The 15,367-nt window shown below is 45.2% G+C and overlaps 1 protein-coding gene across 1 annotated transcript in view; it reads right to left on the bottom strand.

The window, feature by feature from the left end:
* Positions 1 to 13,472, bottom strand: part of samd10b (sterile alpha motif domain containing 10b) — a 45,619-nt gene extending 32,147 nt beyond the window's left edge. The window contains exon 1 of the mRNA XM_028994838.1: positions 13,335 to 13,472. Within this exon, the coding sequence (XP_028850671.1) occupies positions 13,335 to 13,347 (13 nt within the window). The 5' untranslated portion in view covers positions 13,348 to 13,472. The remainder of the gene's footprint in view (positions 1 to 13,334) is intronic.
* Positions 13,473 to 15,367: the final 1,895 nt, after the last annotated feature.

The raw sequence follows: 15,367 nt of genomic DNA, 5'->3' as shown, positions 1-15,367 counted from the left end.
CACACACACACACACACACACACACACGCTCAAAGATGTGAAAGTGCATTTGTCTAACCTTAACAAATAAGGGCGCTGCTATCATGTCAAATCACGTCAAATCCACTGGTGAGGATGTTAAGGTTCGTTGGGGGAAGGGGATCAGAGATCCTCCTCAGTGCCAACACTGTGTGTCGAGATTAAATCTCGCTGACGGATGATAATTCTGGACTCCTCTAAGGAGGCGGTTTCACAGAGGACCTAAAAAGGACCCTTATCGCCTCTCCCGAAGGCCTGATAATGACAACAGTGATCATCTGAAAGGCTCATAATCTCTATCTGAAAAACTAAAACTCAGCAGGAATACATACATACCAATGGGCGCTGAATCGCCAATTCATGACTCAAGCAAAGCAGTGGAAACTCCTTAAATGTCCCAGGCCCAGACTGCCCAGATTGGGGCAGTGGTGGCCTAGTGGTTAAGGAAGCAGCCCCGTAAAAGGTTGCCGGTTTGAATCCCGATCCGCCAAGGTGCCACTGAGTAAAGAACCGTCCCCACACACTGCTCCCCAGGCGCCTGTCGTGGGTGATGGTTAAAAGCAGAGGACACATTTCGTTATGTCACCGTGTGCTGTGCTGCAGTGTTTCACAATGACAATCACTTCACTTTCCTTATTCCATGCGGCTACTGTGTTAATAATATGCAGCTGAATTAAACAGACAAGCTCCCCACATGTTCATTAAAAAAGCACTCCAGATTTCATTTTGGCATAGGAACCTTTCTCTCGTAATCAGCTTAAAATAAACCTTTTTATGTAGTCAGATTGTAATTATTAATTCATAACATTAAAAGTGGCCGTCTCAATCACCATTTATTTCCCAGCGTTCCCGCAACCAGGGCATAAAACTGAATTACTAAAGTGAGTTGTTGAAAGTCCAGCTAAATTATCATAATAACACAAACACAACCACGTACAGTTATCATAATAACACAAACACAACCACGTACAGTTCAGGGAGACAAGAACATACTGCTCTTTTAAGATGAACAGAAGAATTAAGCATTATGGATAAGTATAAGACAAAACGATCAATAATTGGCAATATTCCATGTTAAAGACACAGAATATACAATTTGGTGTTTTTACTCATTAGCTCCAATTGCAGGCGTACTTTTACAAAACTACAAATCAAAAGCACTGTTTTACTTTATTTATGTAAAAGTTACAAATTAATATATTTGATGATATTTCACTCACTACAAGTGATTTCAGGTCGATGTGGAACAGCTTAGATATCTACAGTTTGAATAGACTCAACTAGCTGCACTAAGATTCGCAAAGGGGCGAATTCTGGCCAAGTGTGCGGTGTTTCTAATGATAATATAAATAACACGCACTCAACAACGTGTGTCTCAAGTGGCCTACCTTCTCTGCAGAGTTCCTCTTTTGCATATTAAATAACTCATGACTATTTAATTTGCTTAATTGTCGTAAAAGATTTCCTGTGAGTCCCAACAAAACTGAATTCACATCAAGAATAATCACACGTGGCGTTTCTCAGACAAGACTGCCGCTGTACATTTTTTATATTTATTTCCCTTTTTCCAGCACAACAGAAGACTATTATCACATCTAGACTATTTTTAAGCTAAACTCAAGTCAAATTTACTTCCTGTAGTCTAAGTCAAATCCACACTCATCTAATTTGACCAAAAAGGCAAGAATTGGTGTCACTACACCGGCGTCTGGATGAAGCATGAGGCTATTAGGCATTAATGAGGGGATCAGTGACATTAATTTGCAGCAAGAGGGTCAAGTTCTACACACAGCAGAGACTCCCCGGAATACAGAAAATAAACCTTGGAAATACCTTCAACCAGGCTGCGCAGAATGACCCGACGGGCCGGAAAAGAAGAGGTTGCAGCCACTGGCCTGTCTCTCCACATGGACCTCCACTGCTGACCAGCGGACAGAGCGGGCCGACAGAGAGAAGCACACACACACGTGCGGACACACACTGTGGTGGGTGAAGAGGAATGAAGTGCATTTGGGGAGATCAATGCTGAGCCCTGGCAGAGGGAACATGGCCTGACCCCCCCATGCCTGTCGATACCGTATTGAATGTTCAGAAGCATAGACTGCACTAACATCAGTGTATGAAAGCACGCAACAGATGGATAAAGTACACTGTTTTAAATGCTAGCATTATGAAGTGCACCTAAATAGATTGATAATAAATAATGCAGGGGCTAAGTTTTTACATTTACATTTACAGCATTTATCAGACGCCCTTATCCAGAGCGACTTACAATCAGTAGTTACAGGGACAGTCTCCCTGGAGCAACTTAGGGTTAAGTGTCTTGCTCAGGGACACAATGGTAGTTAGTGGGATTCGAACCTGGGTCTTCTGGTTCATAGGCGAGTGTGTTACCCACTAGGCTACTACTTAATTATTATTGAAATGCATTTATTGTGGATATTTAGTTCATGAGATTGATGACAGTGTTTCCTCAGTTACTGTTCTGGTTTTATTTTATTTTATCGTTAAAAGTGGTTAAGGTAAGTGAAAACGATGCACATGAAATATGATGATGTTGTTCTGACATTCACACACATATGTTTACTGGGAGAGGCGTTCTGGCAGATAAAGATGTGGCTGAAGGTGGAAATGTTGTGCAGAACAACGCAAAGCCGGACACCTGGTGACCCAAGTGACGGCTGTGTTTGTTCATGCTGCACACACACACGCCACTCTGGCTCATACACAGCGGACAGGAGTGTAAATAGATGCCTCTATCTGAGCACGATTCAATGCCCCATCCATCCTGCTAACACTGGAGAGGTCATTATCATCTTTGGCAATCAGTCAGCTCAACACTGTTCAGGGACAGCACACACACACACACACACACACACAGTGTACTGTTCTGAAAAAGCAGCCAGGGAATAAGTTACGGGCAAAATAATTAATCTAGGGAAGGAAACAGATTGCTTGTCAGTCGGTGCCAGAGACAGACACTGTAATCCCAATGTTCCTGTCCTCTGGGCTTCTGATTAACTCGGCTGAACAGGTCAAACGTGTGATTTTCTGTACAAAGAGAATGCTTTCTCCCAATTATCCAGTAAAAACATATCATTAATGAAGCAAATACACGGAACAGTTCATGCATGGCAGGTCCTGGTAGTGTTAGGGGGTAAAACATCAAGTAAAAACAGATCTTTGAAATGACAAATTGGACCTGAGAAGTTCTGAGAAGGAGCGAGGAGACTATTCTAGAGTGACAGCCCTGCGGGCAGGGCCACTGCCTGCTATGGCATCGAGCTAAAGCAGCGAAGCAGATAAAGTGAACAGACTCTCACGCAGTGTTTCAAACACCACTCCATACACACAGACAATGACAATGTTAATATTTAATCTAGTACATGTTTCATTTTTTTTACATTAATTGTTTAGATCATATTATTTATAACAGCCATACAATTGTCTGTAGATACATTATACAGTCAGGAAAAAAATTATTTGAACCCTTTAGTTTGCCTACTATGAAAGAAATCAGTCTATGGCTCTATATAAGCTCTCGGTGTCAGCCTCTTACCTGTATAAAATAACCCTGGGAGACATAAACCGTGCTGATTGTCAAGGGATCAATTACGTATTTCATTCATGAAAATGTAAAATAACCTTTTTGAAATGCATTATTTGGGATTTTTTTTTGTTCTGTCTCTCAGCGTTCAAATAAACCTACCAATGAAATTAGATCAGGGGCATCCAAAGAGCCGTTTGGACCCAGTTTCCACAAAAAAAGAGGCACACATGCTTAATGTAAAATGAAGATAACACTGCATTTATTATTTTTACTTTTATTCTACATATAAGAATACTAGGCTGTCAGTTTTGGGGGTGCGGCTGGGCTGGGGGGCTGGGGTGAATGTAGCCAGAACGCTCTTTTTTTTACTATAGAGAATATGTGTGTAGAAGCCCATGACAGAACAAATGTTTAATCGCCCAGACGACTATAAACTCCCTGCCGGACATGGTCGGGGAGAAAGAGGAGATCTGGTCACCCTACCTTATCGGCGCTTCCTTATCAATTTAAAGTCAGCATATGCAGATCAGTGAACAGTAAATATTGCAAACAACCGTTTACTCACCCAGAGAGACTATACTTGAACAAACTGATGGGGGTGCTCTGGTGGGGGTGGCCAGGATTGAAATGAATGGTTTGAATTTGTGTTAGTGGTACCTGGCGCACTAGTGTTACCATGTGTCCATGCTGCAGCCCAGCTGTGGGCTTGTGTGTCCTCAGGGTGAAAAGCTGCCATCTCCACTCTGTTTGAACACAAACGTAATTTCCACTCACAGCGAATGCAGCAGATCCTGCTTACTGTTACCACTAATGTGTGGAAGAAGGTCAAATCCATAAACCTACTCATGCACAATTGAAACAAATATATATAGGGTGGTAGTAGCCTAGTGGTTAACACACTCGCCTATGAAACAGAAGACCCAAGTTCAAATCCCACTTACTACCATTGTGTCCCTGAGCAAGACACTTAACTTTGCTCCAGGGGGGACTGTCCCTGTATCTACTGATTGAAAGTCGCTCTGGATAAGGGTGTCTGATAAATGCTGTAAATGTAAATGTATATACATGCCTCGTGCTGCATGTTTGGGGTCACATGACATGAGGTTGCAGAAACTCTAAATCATGGTGTCATTTTGGAAATTTGTTTCCAAGGACAAAAGAATTTCCCTTGGGATAAATAACTTTTTTTCTTATCTTATCTTTGAAAGAGGTTTGTTAGCATTCATGACAATGCAGTTGATCAGGTTTAAACTGGTTCAGTTCCCATGGGCGTTCCGATGTTTCCTCCCATCTTTGTGGCTGGAATAATACCAGTGCTATTAGTGGGTTTAGCAACAGTAGAACTACAAATGAATGACAACACTTACTGTTCGGGTTGGATTGTAAACAAAAAAAATAATAATATATGTAAGTAATATATGTTTTCTGCTCCATGAAATATTTGAATTCAGGAAATGCTAACAGAGAATTAATCTGAGACAGCAGACCTTTCATTCGCCACAGTTTTGAAATACCCTTCACCTTCCTCCCAAGGGAACCAGTTGTTCTAAAATGCTAATAAGCCACCTACCAAACAAGGAGCTGAGCGCAGCTCAGTTTTATGCATGGGATCACTGCTGTTCTGTTCTGTTTTTTTTTTTTTTTTAAGATCAATCATGCAGTCCCAGTTCTGACAGAGGGACACCATCTGAATTCCAGATCATTTATTTTTCTTACAGGACAATGGGGGGAAAAAAAACTTCTCATTTTCCTACCTTGTGCATTTCAGCAAAGAAAGAAGAGCTTTAATGTTTCAAAGTGACCCTCACTGTTCTGACCAGCCTTCTCTCTCTCCCTGCCTCACTTTGTCTGGCCTTTGCAGCCTGTTGTTTTGCGTTTCGTGTCCTCTCCCCTTTATCAGCCTCTCAGCCGCCCTCTCCGTTCCCCTCCTGACAGCTACGCCAATTACAGTCCTGGTCGGCCGCGCACCGCAGCAGATGCCAATCCCAGGTAGCCGACTGGGCACAAACTGGCTGTTTAGAAATGAAAGGGAAGAGAGGAATCAAAGCTATCCCCGCCGCCCCGAGCATCCCTGTCGGCTTTGTTTGTTAGGGCCAAATCAACAGACTCCAATCAGCGCTTGATTTCTCCCAGACTCCCTTGTTCCCTTTCTTCTTTCTGCTAAATCCACCTTTCCTTCCCTCCCCCTCATCCTGGCCGGCCTGATTTAATCTCACAGCGAAAAGCAGTCTCTGAGACAGTGAACAGTCCAGACTTCAGATATGGGACCTGCAGGAGACACATGACACAGCACCATTTTTACAGTCACCTTTTAAAACAAATTCTGGCTACAAAATGACAACTGAAACAGCACTAAGAGCATTAAAAAGACTGAACAGAGCCACCTGTCCTACAGAGACCGAGTGGGAATTTAATGGTGCCTAATCCCTTCATTCAGTCACTGCTTCAGCCTCCCCTCTATCTGACCACAGAAAAATCATGTCCCAGTACAATCATTTGTTGAGTACAGCAGGGGCACAGCATGGATTTTGGATTTTTGAAAAGCTGAATTCTTGCAAAATATGAAGGGAAAAAAAAAAAACACACCACACACATTTTGCCTGACTGATTATTATGCTTGTGCATGAGTTGTGCATGGAAAAAAAAAAGGCAAACGCCATAAGCCCTTCTCCATTCCCTCTTCCAGTTGTTCAATTACACTGCATCCTCGGAGCGGCGCCGCCATTTACCTCACTATTAATGCATCTGGCTAATTTATTCACCAATGCAGGAGCACACTCCAGACATCAGAGGGTCCGTCTCATCCCTGCCCGACTGACCCGCCACTGCGGACTATGATTGGTCAGGAATAATACATAAGCATTGATTTTTTTTGGTCAAGCACTTCTACCTTCATAATTCAGACACACATATAACAGATTCCTAATGGCTTTTGTTGCTTTTTACCCCATTATAATATGCTTGTTGTCCTCTGTTGTTCCACTACATGGAGATTGCAGACCATCTGCACCCAGTCATGACAATGAACAATGCAGTTAATACTTGAATTTACAGATTTAGTGCAATACAATACATATTCTGGACTGAAATTAATTAATTGAGATTTACAAGACAGTAAATTATTTCAAATGTCTTATCATAACAAAATGTAATTTTTTACCATACTTTAAACACATTAAACCACACAAACTGATTAAAAACCATCTGAGAACATGTTGGTGATGTAATGAGATAATGAGTAACCTGTACTAATTAACCAAGATAAAATCTTACTACCACATTTAAACAGTTCTGCATTATAAGTACCATATGTCAATGAAAGCTGTGCTATGGCCAGACATGATCACGCTCCCCATGTTACCCTGTGAGATGAAAGCATGGCGTCTGATGACCTAAAAATCGGAGGGAGCTGATTGGCTGAATTATCCACGCTCTTCCACGCTTACTAACAACGATGGCTAATGAAAAATTAGTCAACATGCCAACAAATACTATTATCCCCAGTGTTAATGAACTTAATCAGACGGCGTGCGAAAACGAGCTGTCGTTAACCTGGGAAAAGTGCACCGTGTTGTTCATCCGCTCCACGGCAGGATTATCGGGACAATATCAGAACGACCTGTATGAAGCCTTTAATCCCTCTTCATATGAGTGGTTTGTGCAGAAGTGGTGATCCTGCGAATGTCATTCCACATCCCGAGACCACAGCAGATCCTACAGGATCTTTACTTCGTTCACAGTCTCCATGGATTCAGGGTGACAATTCACATCCCGTCTGCATAAACCACATCTGACAGAAGAAAACACTGTGGGCAACATTTTTATTACTAAACTTCAAAATTCATTCATGTCTAATGGTTATTATTCAGGTCTAATATTCCAATGCTAGGAAAACAAACCAACAGTCAGTAGGATTATTAGAGATGTGAGGACAGAGATATGTACATAAAATTGTCCTGCTTTGGAAAATTAGTCTATGGCCGAAATGTTATTTTCAGATCATTTTCACAATTCTCGCAGCGTCGCTTTAAGATGAAAAGATAATGCAGTTGTGCATCAACCGCACAGAACGGAGCTGAAATGCCACCAATCCACAAGCAGGTTACACTGCCGCTGGTTCACCCCGTAGTCATCACCTGCCTGGCCCCGCCCTGATTAGACCCTGCAATACCCTGCTCCACATGAGTGGTGGGACCCGCCCAAGATCGCTTCCCCGCCTGACTCTGAGATCTGTCTGTGTACCGCATTTCACCGTTTTCCATGTTCCTTCTAGTTCTGACTGTCAGATTGGTTTGGCATATTTTGGGGGTCTCGAACCCCATTTTGTTTTTGCGTCTCTGTTTTATATTTAACATTTGCGTCTGGGAATATCGCCTTCCCACCTGATTATTCTATAATTCTAATGCACAGCACAAACAGTCATTCATTTCAATCTAATATGTACTTTGACATATCCTAATGACAACATGCATTGTAACACACAGTAGATAGGTACAGGAGGGTATGGGCCTGTGGGTACTTTACCTAAATGTTCTGTTTGTCAGGATCCGGTCCGGACAGGAGTTTCGTGTTCATCCTGTGTTATTAAGTTTCCTGATATTTTTACCTGGCTCTGCCTGTATAAAGCTGATTGCCGTCGGGTCGTGGTATGGTGATGTATTGCATATGCGTCCTCCTTCCTCACCGTGTTTAGCCACCGTGACACTTTTTTTTAGAACGTTGGGATTTTACATTCTAAATATATATTGAAGTTATTCACTTAGACCTAGTTCTCTGTTGACCTTTTTAAATGCAACTTTTAAAAAATGCCTCTGGTGGGGATTATGTAAGTGTGCCGTGACCATACGTCTGGCTGCAGTTTCTTCATTGTGTCTTCGTGTATTCAGGGGTGAAAAGAAGTAGAAACCTGAACATTTCTACATCCAGACTTCCTTTTTCTCCTTTGCTCTTTTGAAGAACCTCTTGTGCTTGCTCTCCACCCCCCCATTGTTACACACAGACACAAGGTAGTGCACCTAACTCCGATCTGAATGGAAGCAGGTCAGGAGGGCAGCACTACACACCGAGAGAGACGGCATGCACAACACAGACAAATGCGGTTATGAGAGATGAAATCACAGCTCTTATTATCTCTCTGTAGACTTTATGAGGACAGAGGGCCAAACCAGGAAAGTAACAAACACAACAAGCAATGGCCCATCTGTCTGGGACCAACAAGGACACCCACACACTGATGAAAAGAGAGCACAGTTGGCACATATTACAAAAAAACAGCACACATATTCAAATACAACATAATCTACATAATGAAAGTGAAGTGTCATTGTAAAGCAGCACAGCACGCGGTGACACAGTGAAATGTGTCCTCTGTATTTAACCCTTCACCCTTGGTGAGCAGTGGGCAGCATGACAGGTGCCGGGGGAGCAGTGTGTGGGGACCTCAGTGGCACCTTGGCGGTTAAAGGTGCCATGAGTCTTTTTAAATCTTCACACTCAATCGCTCACACATACACAAACACACACACACACTATCCATAAGCATTAGCCAAAAAGAGGGTTGCAGCTGCCAGTGCAGGGAATCACCCAGGGCATACACACAGCAGACACACACATGCTCACACCTATGGACAATTTTGACACACCAGCTCCCTTAGTGTGCATGTCTTTTGCTGGCGGGAGGAAACTGGAGAACGGTGGGGTTCTAAACCCAATCGTGTGTTCACAGCACGTCAGGGTCAAATGGTGACTGTAGTATCCCAGCAGTCTGTGGACACACACACACAATTCCAGCTGTAGCTCCTACTTTTGTACCGTCCTTACTAGAATAGCAGCACCCACGCTCAGAAACACATATGCTATAGCCATATGCTATATTTATTCATAAGATCAGCTTTCATGTTCTCCCGGGAGCTTCTGCTCTTCTGTCTGCGCTTTAATGACTGGGGGGATTGTTGGGGGTCTGGTGGGTTTATCTTGGTTCCAGTTTGGAGATTCCCTATGGGGGGGATTTAAAAAAGATAAACAGAGGGGGGGGGGGGGGGGGGGGGGATTGGGGTTCAGAGGAAAAACACTGAAGATAAAAAACGGAAAGCTGCTTGGAAGGGTCATTGAAGTTGAATCAGCTTGGTAAACTGTCCCTACTATTTACACAACCAGGAAAAAAAGAATCAGACACATACACACCGACAGTGACCTTTCACCTTTTAAACCCACATCTGCTCTGTCTTTTCCCGAATCCTCACATGATTCCATATTTACATTTACATTTACTTATCCAGAGCGACTTACAATCAGTAGGTACAGGGACAGTCCCCCTGGAGCAACTTATGGTTAAGTGTCTTGCTCAGGGACACAATGGTAGTTAGCGGGATTCGAACCCGGGTCTTCCGGTTCACAAGCAAGTGTGCTACCCACTAGGCTACTACCACATATTTGTGATCTGGTTGATCACAAAGTTCCAAATTAGTGTCCAAAATGTCTGTTACAGTATAATACCAGCTGGTCCTGTGATCACCGATGGAACTTTATCATTGCAAAAGATCAATGTAAAGGAATAAATATTAATACATAGCTGCACCCCAGCTGCCACTAGCTCTGTACAGCATGACCCCGTGTCTATTATAGCTTCATTTATAGCACAGCTCTAGCCTGGCATTATTCTGTCATTGCTTAAAATACTGTTGAAGGTGGAACAGGCGACATTCAAGAGCAGCTCCTGACTAATATACACGTACTGCACACTTCCTGCCCCACCTCCATGTACTACATCACCATTGAATTGATTAGCACTCGCGCTTACCCCCAGGTCTGCTGGGAGTTACTCCTCCCGTGTACGTCACTTTGGATTAAAGCATCTGCCGAATGAGTGTAATGTAATATAATAGAATACCACAACGCTCGGCATATTAATACACAACAATACCTGCTCGAAGAAGAGCAGCAGTGACATTGAAACATTCCCAGAAAAAAGATTTACGAGTGTGTGCTTGAAGTCGGCATCACCTCAGAACGTCTGTTTACATCATCGCCCCCGCAGGAACCGCCACAGCTGGCGGCTCTTAATAAACATTCCCAGCAGCCACCAGCGGCGACGCCTAATTTTCATCTGGGCCTGATTGGCTCATGGAGAGCGGGAGGATGGGGGCTGGGCCGGAAAATGACAGGAGGAGAGCAAACTTGGCAAAAGTCCTGTACACGACCAGAGAGAGAGAACCACTGCTCTTTGTTTCGAGCGGGGCTGTTCATCATCGTCGAGCGTCTTGACACGTGTCCTCGCATGTCCCCACCTTGCTCCCCATTCCATCCCCCCATGCAGCTGAATGGGTGTGGATGAAAAAAGTGAAAGTCTCGGTGCAGTAAACGTTTTTCTAAAACCTCGTACCACGTCTACCAAACTTTTGTCTTCTGGAAACAATCCTATCCAAGGCGTCCTGTACGGTGGTTGTCATGGAGGCACAAATCACCTTAGAAACAGCAGAGTGGCCAGCCCATGATATCTGCCCATGGATGCACGAGAGAAAGATGAAATGAGTGAACGCTTGTGCGTGGCATGCAGCTCCAGCCCCCAGGGGTGAGAGTTATTGTCATTGTGAAACACAACAAAATGTGTCCTCTGCATTTAACCCACCACCCTTGGTGAGCAGTGGGCAGCCATGACAGCCGCCCGGGGAGCAGCACGTGAGGACGCCGCTTTGCTCAGTCGCACATTGCCGGTTTGGGGATTCCGAACCTGCCCCCACTAGGCCACCATAGAGAGGGACGAGGAAGAGGAGGAGGAAGAGCCGGTGTTTGCGCACACTACAGACTCTCGGCTCCATAGCCTCGAAAAGGAACGTACAGAGGAAAAAAAATGGCTCTTAAATAATGCCTAATTAGCGTCGCCCTTTCGGCAATTTGCAGATTTGAAACCTCTCTCTCCTTCTCCCGACCCTGTGTGGAGCACTAATTAAAGAAGCGATGGCGGATACGGGTCGGCGTGTTTCCTAATGCGATCGGGAGAGAGGAGTGAGCTGGACAAGACGTGGACGAGCCTTCTCCCACTTCAGAAGAAATGAACAGAAAGGAGGAACGAAAAATGGAGGGAGGGGGACGAGTTCTACATTTACATTTACAGCATTTGCCAGACACCCTTATCCAGGGGACTTAGTCAGTAGTTACAGGGACAGTCCCCCCCTGGAGCAACTTAGTGTCTTGCCCAGGGACACAATGGTAGTAAGTGGGGTTTTAACCTGGGACTTCTGGTTCATAGGCGAGTGTGTTACCCACTAGGCTACTAGCACCCGTCTTACCACGAGAGCGTCCAAGCCGGTCAAATCAGCCCCTCCTCTCCTCCCATCCTGGCTCCGCCCAGGCCCTCGCAGCAAGGATACTGTTGACTTACCGCAAATTGATCCGCCTCCCCCGTCTCAGCACTTAATCAATGCGAGTCCATGGGTGGAGTGGGCGGAGTGAACCGGGACTTCCTCCAACCCGAACCCGGTGTGGTCCCACTGTAATCCCCTTCACTGCGGCAGACCAGGGTCACCCAGCACCCACCTACTGCCAGTACGGCGCCTTACAGCTTGCACGCTCTCCCCATGTTGGTGAAGGTTCTCCGGTTTCCTCCTGCCGCCCACAGGCACGCGGACTAGGTGGATTTGCGGCTCTCGACTGTCCGTAGGCGTGAGTGTGTGTGTGTGTCCTGCCCTGGGTGAGTCCCCGAGTAACGGGACTAAGTGGGAATGAAAGTGCGTGACATTGGAGAGGCGGTGAGGCTTCTTGGAAACCGGAGAAGATGTTACCGCTGCGCTTTCTGACAGACACACCAAAAAAGACACCATGTAGCATCACATCTCAGAAGCTCCAGAAGAGCACCTCTTCCAAAAGTCACCAAATGGACACCGAGCCAAGCCGCTGGCACACGCAAACACGCCACATTAGTGTCCACAAGAGGTTTCCTTTCGCTTCCATTACTCCCCTCATGGTGTGTCGCTCGGTACGGCAGATTAGCAGCCGCACGCAGCCCAGCCCGATGGGCACATGACTTCAATTTAACCTCCACCAACATGGACGCGAGGTCCGAGGCCCGTTAATAAGCACGCAGGAGACTCCGTCCGTCATCCATCAGCGGAGGAGGGTGAATTATTCGCGGCCCCTCGTGGCCACGCGTGTCAGCTTGTTTTGAATGTGCACGTCCCCGTGGACGCCCCCCCCCCCCCTCAGGCCTGCTGTCCGGCCCGCTTCCTGCCGGGCCGCCTTTGTTTCCCGGCGAAGGTGTGAAAGGGAATTTCACACTCGGTGGCGCTGGCCATTCTGCTCCACAACGAGGTGAGAGATTCGCAGCCAATAAAACCACGATCACCAGTAATGATAATATGTGCAAACAAAAGGCTGGTGGGGGAATATGAATGTATTCGATCACAGATTGCAGTAATTGGTGGATAATAAGTGGATAATAATATTGCACGACTTACTGTTACCAAAACTGAATCTCGCAGCGTTGAAAGTCACCTGTAAATACACTTCACTCAGAGTTTTATAAGAACTGAGGTGAAGGCCGGCACGTTTACTCACTTTACTAAAATGTTAATCTCACAAAGCACACGAAACGCGCATGAACTTTTAGAAACAGAATAAACGATGTATTTAACACTGTTTTGAATACTTCATTTTGAAGAACGATGTAGAATATTCGGGTGTTCGCGTCGCTGTCAGAATGCCGGGTCTGGTGCTGAAATGTCCGCCAGCTCGTGGTCAGGAAAGTAAACACAGAGCACGTTGTCCTTACCGTCTACAGCCATGGTGGGGACGAGCGCGTATCTCTCCGTGGTGGTTCAGCTCCGCTCCGCCATCCTCGTCGGCGAACGTCGGGCGACCTCCCGCTCCTCTCCGAGCAGACGCGGCGGGGCGGCGACTTCCTCGCAGGTCCGGCTCCGCTCGGCAGGCGGGGGGGGGCGTGGCGGTGACGTCATGGCCCCTCCCCCTTTCGCACCTGACCGCCGCACCAGCTCTTTATTCATCAAAAAATCTCACTACCAGTCTCGCGTGGACTGTGCCAACAATGTTTCATGCTGGAGTAAATCATAGATAAAATGTTGTGATGTAAAATAAGATGATCCTCTATTAGTCCCACAAGAGGAAAATTTACTAATTATATATTGCTGAGGGATTTAAGTGGTGTTAGAAGCTGTGACTTTGTGGTCTTCTGGTTCGTAGGCGTATTACCCACATCGTAAATAAAAAACACAGGCTAAACTTTAAAACATCGAATGAATCTGTCAAACCTTATATTTTAGCATTGACATAATGTAAACAAACCAGGTTACAGCAGGTTTGATTGGTATATTTACATTAAATCAATGCTGAAATATTAGGTGTGACAGATTGATAAAATCTTTTAAAGTTTAGCCAGTGTTCACTTTTGTGCTCTAGGCTACTGCCATAAAACATATATAACATGAAACATGATTATTTTTAGCAAGTGTGGTATGTTTCGACACTGCGTGTGTTCTGAGCTCCACAAACCAGTCTCTCATATTTGCGAAAGGACTGGCAAGTCTCTCACTCTCTGTCTGTCTCTCTCTCTCACTCTCTCTCTCGCCCTCTGTCATCCTCAGTCTCTCTCTCTCTCTCTCTCTCTGGCAGTTTTTTTTTTTTCTGGACCGTCTGCCTGTACTCACATATTTCTTTCTGCATGACTCAAAAGCCCATTTCAGGTCCCTTTGTTAACACACCAGTACCCACCCATGCTGTCAGGCTGCAAGGACGCTTGCACCGGCGTTTTTTTACGTAATGCATATTGCTTTCAGAGAATGAGGCTGATCGCTGTGCCCTTTGTTGCGGAGAGCTGAAAGACGCGAGACAACAAGAGAAGTTAAGTCTGCGTGTGTAATCCTCTCCAGCAGTTGAAGGGTAACTTCGCTCAGACTCGAAACGAAGAGGACAAAAGGCCCGGCGGTCCCAGCACTGCCCTCCGTTGAGTTATATTGACACAGATCCTTTTGAATCGATGTGCCGTTGAGGAACAGCCTTTAAATGCTGGCAGAGGCAAAGTGCTATTGGACTGCATTGACACAAAATGACAATATGACACCAGAGCAATTAAATAGACATTGAAAACATCGACCTTTGGCGCACAGGCACAAGGAAATGTGGAGAACAACAAATCCTTCACGGAAAATGCACTTCCGCCCCCCGTACCTGCAACAGCAAAAATCTTTGAAATACCGGGTGACGTTCATTGTGGCTGCTTGACAACACCCGTCTGCTGGAACAAATCCCTGCGTGCCATGGGGTGCCAACCTCACACAAAGTCACTGCAAACTGCATCTCATAATGGACATCTAATTAACATATTAGCTTATTACGCCCCTTTAATTTGATGTCTGCCCCTGCCAGTGTCACCTGTATCTATGGCAACCGCTCACCACAAAAGACCATTTGTGAACATTGTATGGCTGTTGATGTGATGTCCCTCTCTGCCAAGCATGAGGCACATTAGCAGTCAGACGCTGGGAATGAAACCAGGATGACACTATAGAGCCACTGGTTTGGCTTCTTCTAGAGGCTCAATAATAGGCGGAGAGTTGATGAAGTGGCTAAATGTGCTGCAAAACCTGCACAGATTCATCCACGTGGGAAATTTCTGTTCATTGTGTTAAAAACTGGAGCCAACAGTGCTGCCGTCAAATGACAAAATCGAATCCCTGTGTTGAACAGTTCCACAGAAGGTGGCAAGTCAGCCATCTCAGCAGAGTTGCGAATGTACTCTATAGTCCCAAAAACGTAAGTTTTCATTGACTGTCAGTTCTCATTTTGGGT

The sequence above is a fragment of the Denticeps clupeoides genome, chromosome 10, assembly GCF_900700375.1.
Source record: "Denticeps clupeoides chromosome 10, fDenClu1.1, whole genome shotgun sequence".
NCBI classification, from domain to species: Eukaryota; Metazoa; Chordata; class Actinopteri; order Clupeiformes; family Denticipitidae; genus Denticeps; species Denticeps clupeoides.
Note: the sequence above shows the minus strand (reverse complement) of the source record. Positions and strands in the feature narration are given on the sequence as shown.